This window comes from Belonocnema kinseyi, chromosome 2, assembly GCF_010883055.1.
Source record: "Belonocnema kinseyi isolate 2016_QV_RU_SX_M_011 chromosome 2, B_treatae_v1, whole genome shotgun sequence".
NCBI classification, from domain to species: Eukaryota; Metazoa; Arthropoda; class Insecta; order Hymenoptera; family Cynipidae; genus Belonocnema; species Belonocnema kinseyi.
In genome coordinates this window covers 94,479,776-94,486,085 of record NC_046658.1, presented here as the reverse complement: position 1 = coordinate 94,486,085, position 6,310 = coordinate 94,479,776, and the positions used below count along the sequence as shown (strand labels likewise).

The following is a 6,310-nucleotide window of genomic DNA, read 5'->3' as shown; positions in this document are numbered from 1 at the left end:
TCCCCATAAATTTCTGTTAACTGCCGATGAATTTCAACAGGCGGTAACTTCTTGGCGTTGAGAAAACGGATCACTGCCCGGATCTCGCACCTGGCGGTGACGTCAATTGCGGGCTCCATCTCGAACGGCTGTCAGGCCGGCACTGAGCGTCGTGGTCGTAGCGACTTCTCCGGCCGCTAGGAATGAAGTGGGGGAACAGACGCACACGGCGGTGTCGCCGGATTTCGCCTAGCAACACGCGCGGCGGAGCTACAGCGTTGGGAACCTTACTTTTTACTTGCCCCTCGTATATTGTTGCAAAATATATGAATTTCGAAACAAATATCTAAATTTTTCACAAAAAAAATATCAATTTTTAACATAAAATGGAATTCTTGAACTTTTAGTTTAAAAAATCAACTTTTAACAATAAATAACGGATTTTTGAGAAAATAGTTCAATTTTCAAACTAAATGATGATTTTTCAACTAAAAATGATGAATCTCCAATTGGAATAGTTGAATTTTTAACAAAACAAATCATTTTTCATCTAAAACAATTAGTCTTAAACTGAAATAGTTGAATTTTCAATCAAACACTTGAATAATTATATTCTAAGTAAAAACGAAAAGTTACATTTTTGAACAAAGTGATGAATTTTAAATTAAGATGGTAAATCTGTAACTGGAACAGTTAAATTTTAAACCATAAAAATGCATTTTAAACTAAAATGATAAAGCTTTAACCAGAAAAGTTGAATTTGGGATCAACTAGACGAATTTTCAACCAAGAAGATTCATTTCTACCAAAAACGGTGAATTTACAATCAAAAAATAAAATTTGTCAACCAAAAATTGAATACATAAGTCATTAGTTAAAAAATTAATTTTCATCCAAGGAGATGAATTTTTAACTAAAATTATGGAATATTCAACTGTAATAGTAGTTACATTTTTAATTGAAATAAATAATAATTTTCAACAAAAAAAAGAAACAAATTTTCAACAAAATAGTTAAGTTTTTGGGCAAAAAATTCCTTTTGATCTAAAGAAATTAATTTTTAATTTAAGACACATTTTTAACCAAAAATAGAATGTTTAAATTTTCGGTTCAAAATTTAATTATTAAAAAAAAAGAATTTTCCAGCTAAGTAGTTGAATTATCTGCTACAATAGTTAAATTTTTAGTTACAAAAAATTAATTTTCAACGAAGTAGTTACATTTTCAACCAGAAATGAATTTTCAGTTAAAATGATGACTCTTCCACCTCAAAAAATGTATTTTTAAGAAAAGACTAACTTTTAACCAAATAATTTAAGTCCAACCTAAAAGTGGAATTGTCAAGTAAAATGATAAATATTTAACTTGAATATTTGAATTTATTAACCAGAAAGAAGAGTTTTTAAATAAGAATATTAACTTGCAAAGAAAAAGATAATTTTCAACAAAGAAAATTCGATTTTCAACGAAATATTTGGGTTTTCAATGAAATAGTTGAATTTTAAAATAAAGAAAGATACATTTTCATCCAAATTATTGAATTTAAAAAAAGCAAAGATGAATTTTCAACCAAAAATGAACATACAAATTTTCAGTTAAAGAAATTAATTTGCTCTAACACTGACGAATCTTTAACTGAATAGTTGCATTTTATACCAAAAAGATGAATTTTCAACCATAAACATTATTTTTCTACAAAAAGACGAATTTTTTACAATTTACAGAAATTAAAAAAAAATAGATGAATTTATAAATAAAAAGTATCTATTTTCAACCAAATAGTTGAGTTTTCACTCAAAAAAACACATTTTCAACAAAAAATAGAATGCTTCAATTTGCTGTTCAAAATGTAATTTTTAACAAAGCGAAAAAAGGAATTTTCAGCATAAAAGTTGAATTTTCAGCATAATAATTACAGTTTTTGCTGAAATATTTTAAAATTTTTAGTTTAAAAAATTGATTTCGAACAATGTAGTTACATTTTCAACCAGAAACTAATTTTCAGTTGAAATGATGAATCTTCAACAACAAAAAAATGCATTTTTAACAAAAGAGTTTAACTTTCAATCAAGTAATTTTATTTCCAATCTAAAAGAGGATTTTTCAACTAAAATGATAAATATTAAACGGAAATACTTGAATTTTCAACCGAAAAGAAGAATTTTTAAACCAAAAGAGACACTTGCAAAAAAAAAAAGAAAATTTCCTAAAAAAAAATTGATTTTCAACAAAATATATGAATTTTCAATTTAAAAATACAAATTTTCATTTAAATTGTTAAATTTTGAACAAAAAGGGTAGTAGAAGTCTATTTAATTTCTGAATAAAAAATATCAATTTTCAAACAGATAGTTGAATTTTTATCAAAAAAAATATATTTTCAATTAAAAGTGGAATGGTAAAATTTTCGATTAAAATCTATTTCTTGACAACAACAAAAAAAACGAATTTTCGACAAGGTAATTGAATTTTCTACTGAAAGTTAAAATTTTATCTACAAAAAAAGTATTTTCAACACAGTAGTTACCTTTTCAATCAGAGATGAACTTTCAATTGAAATGATTAACCTTGAACCAAAAAAATTAATTTTTACCAAAAGATTTAAACTTTCAATTTTCTAAATTGAATAAAATTATTTAAATAATGAAGTTGAATTTTTCTGCGATTAGAAGTAAATTCCCGTTTTTCAAATTAAGTTTCCGATCAATTCCTGGGTTTCCCAGTAAAATCGGCACCCTAATTATAATCAAAAGAACATTTAGATTGTTCGTCATTTATTTATTTATTGTGAGTTTACAAAATGAAAAAGTTGAGAAGGAAGGGGATTCGCAGGTTGTCTTCTCTTGCTTTCCTCTTTTTTAATATTATTTTTTTAACTTTGAATAGTGACATGGAAAAGAGTGTTTTCAAAATTTAATTTTAATCGTAAGATATATTCTTTGTAAATTCCAAGATCGAATTTCGTTGAAATTAAACAAACTTAAATTCCATTAAAATTAAATTCAAAATCCTATTTAATGTCCAATAATCAAGGTAATGTACAGAATTCCTGAAAATAAAACAAAAAATTAAACGACCAAATTTGAACAACCACCACAAAATGCTTCTAGTGTACTTAAAAAAAAAATGATTTTCTTTTTAAAACAATCTTCAGACAAAACTAAAAAAGAGGAAAGAAAAATGAGAAGACAACCAACCAAATTCCCTTCCTTCTTTTTTTTTATATTTCTTTCGTTTTCTTTATTTTTATTATTAGGAAATCGCAATAAAAGAACATATTTACCGTGATTTGATAATAATAAAAATAAAGAAGACGAAAGAAAATTTTAAAAAAAGGACGGGGATATGGTTGGTTGCCTTCTCTTTTTTCTTTTCTCTTTTTTATCTTTGTCTGCAGCTATTTTTTAAAAATAAAATCTTTCTTTTTTATTTATTATTTCGTTGATAAATTTGAATGTTTTTCATTAAAGAGACATAGAAATTTTTAATTTAAAAATGTACTACTCACTGATTGTGATGCTTAGCTGATCCATTGATTTCGCAATTTTCGTAATTTTCAGTAGTCGATCCTATGTCTATCTCAGTAGCCGGATTCCAAGATAATCCCGCTCCTATTAAATATCCAACCCACGCAAAAGTGTGAGGAGTCAAATGATGACTGCCTGACCAATGTGCAATAATTATACCAATTGAATCCTGCTCGAGAGCAGTTTTTATCGCATTTTTCGTATTCGCAAAAGTCGATGCAGGACATCCGGACAAACTATTGTAACTCGCAGTTCCGGAACTTGGAAGTACATTGCCACCTGCGATTCGGAATGGTTCGGTCCATTCGGAAAAATCATAATCCGCCTGTAATGTAATTTGTTTATTGTTAAATGAGAAATTTTTCAACCAGGGTGTCCACTCAAATCCTAGAGAACAAAAATTCCCTGACAATTCCAGCTTTCTTTACAGGCATCTCAAGTTTTTTCTAGGTATAATTTTTCATTGAACGAAGTCATTCAAATATTCTTAATTAAATAACTAATTAATGTGGTAATATTGCATTTTCAACAAGACAGATGATTTTTTATCCCAATAGTTGAATTTTTAACACAAAAAAAAAATTAATTTTCTACGGAAAAAGACGATTTTTTGAGCAAATATATAAATTTTCAATCAAATGGTTGAATTTTCAACGAAAAAAGATAAATTGTTAACCAAATAGTTGAATTTACAATAGGTAACTTTTAAATTAAAAAAAAATAAATTCTCGCATAAAAAAAATTGTAAACCAGTGATGATTGATAAGATTTCTACTAAAATTATGAATCTTCAACTGAAATAGATGAATATTTTAAACTGGAATACTTTAATTTTCAACAAAAAATAAATTTTTAAAGAAAAAGATGAATTTTCTGCCAAAAGAGAGGAGTTTACACAAGATACATGAATTTTCAAACAGATAGTTGAATTTTCAACTTAAAAATACCAATTCATAAAAAAAATAGAATAGTTAAATCTTCAATAAAAAAAATTAATTTCCAACCAAAGTGATGGAGATTCAACTTAAATGGTGAATCTTTAACTAGAATAGTTGAATTTTGAATAAAAAGATTAATTTCTAAAAAAAAAGACGAATTTTCATCCAAAGTGGTGAATTCTCAACTGAAATGATAAAACTTTAACTGGAATAGATAATTTCGAGTTCAAAAAGATATATTTTTTAACAAAAGAGTTTGACTTCTTTTTTGAAAATTCATCTTTTTGGTTGAAAGTTCAAGCATTCAAGTTGAAAATTCATTTTTTTGTTGCAAATAAAACTACTTACATTTTAAACTAAAAAAAAAAGAGTTTTCACTTGGAATAATTGAACTTTCAACCAGAAGGATGAGTTTTCGAACAAGAAGAATAATTTTCAAATAAGAGGATTAATTTTTAAACAAAAAGATTAATTATTACACACCAAAAAAATTATTTTCAACAGAATACGTGAATTTTTAACAAAATAGTTGAATTTTCAACCAAAAAGATTATTTTTCTATCGATAGACAATATTTTGGCAAAATATATATGAATTCTGAACTAAAAAAGATTAGTTTGCAACCAAAAATGGATGGAATAGTTAAATTTTCAATTAAAAAAACTAAATTTTCGTATAAAAAAACAACAAATTTCAACCAAAGTGACGCATTTTTAACTAAAATTATAAATCATCAACTGGAATACAGTAATTTTCAAACAATAACAGTTCAATTTTCATTTAAAAAATTAATTTCCGATGAATTTCAACTGAAATAGTTGAATTAAAAAAAAACTCAAGTAAAATAAAGAATATTGAACTGAAATAGTAGAATTTTCAACCAAAAAACTAATTTATACTAAAATGGAAGAATTTTCAACTAAAGTGGTGAATTCTCAACTGAAATGATAAATCTTGAACTGTTTTAGTACAAATTCCATCTTTTTTCGATAAAAATGCAACTAACTGGTATAGAATTCAACTATTTCGTTAAAAATTTATTCTTTCTTGGTGGAAAAAATTCGTCTTTGTGGACTAAAAATTCAATTTTTTTCGACAAAATTGATTTATTATTTAAAAAGTCATATTTTGATCGTGAAAATGCAACTTAAATTTTTATTGACTGAAAATTCAAATAGTTTTTTTTTAATTTATCATTTTGATTTAAAAATGCAACTTTTTGGTTAAAATCTATATTTTGATGTTGAAAAATGATCTGGAATCTTTTTGGATGAAAATTGAACTATTTTTTGTACCTATTTATTATTTTTTTAAATTATAAATTCATCTTTTCAAAGAGAAATTCAATCTTTTTTGGATAAAAATGCAATTATATGGTAGAAAATTCAACAATTTTGTTAAAAAGTCATAGTTTTTGGTTAAAAGTCTATCCTTTTGGATTAAAAATTCAATTTTTTTTGACAAAATTGATTTCGTATTTCAAAAAGGGAGAAAAGATGGGAACATGGAGGAAAAGAAGGAAGAATTGGTTTTAATAGGAGGGGACTTAAATGCATGGACTGGGGAACAAGGGGGAGGGTTATGGGATGAAGAAAAGGAGGCATTTATAAGGAACTCCAAACATAGAGAGACGGACAGGGAGGGGAGGAAGTTACTAGACATGATAAGAGAAACAGGATGGTTTATATGCAATGGCAATATGACAGGAGATGAGGAAGGGGAGATCACATTCATAGGATAGGGAGCAACAGTAATAGACTACAACTTGGCTGAAGAAAGAATGCGGCATATGATAGGGAGTATGAAGGTAGGGAATGAGATAGGGTCCAAGCACTTCCCGGTCATAGTTACACTAAGAAGAGGCGT

General features: G+C 26.5%; 1 protein-coding gene across 1 annotated transcript in view; it reads right to left on the bottom strand.

Annotated features, from left to right (window-relative positions):
• The window catches only part of LOC117167945, a 39,022-nt gene that overhangs the window by 4,653 nt on the left and 28,059 nt on the right, over positions 1 to 6,310 (bottom strand). The window contains exon 8 of the mRNA XM_033353202.1: positions 3,488 to 3,831. Within this exon, the coding sequence (XP_033209093.1) occupies positions 3,488 to 3,831 (344 nt within the window). The remainder of the gene's footprint in view (positions 1 to 3,487; positions 3,832 to 6,310) is intronic.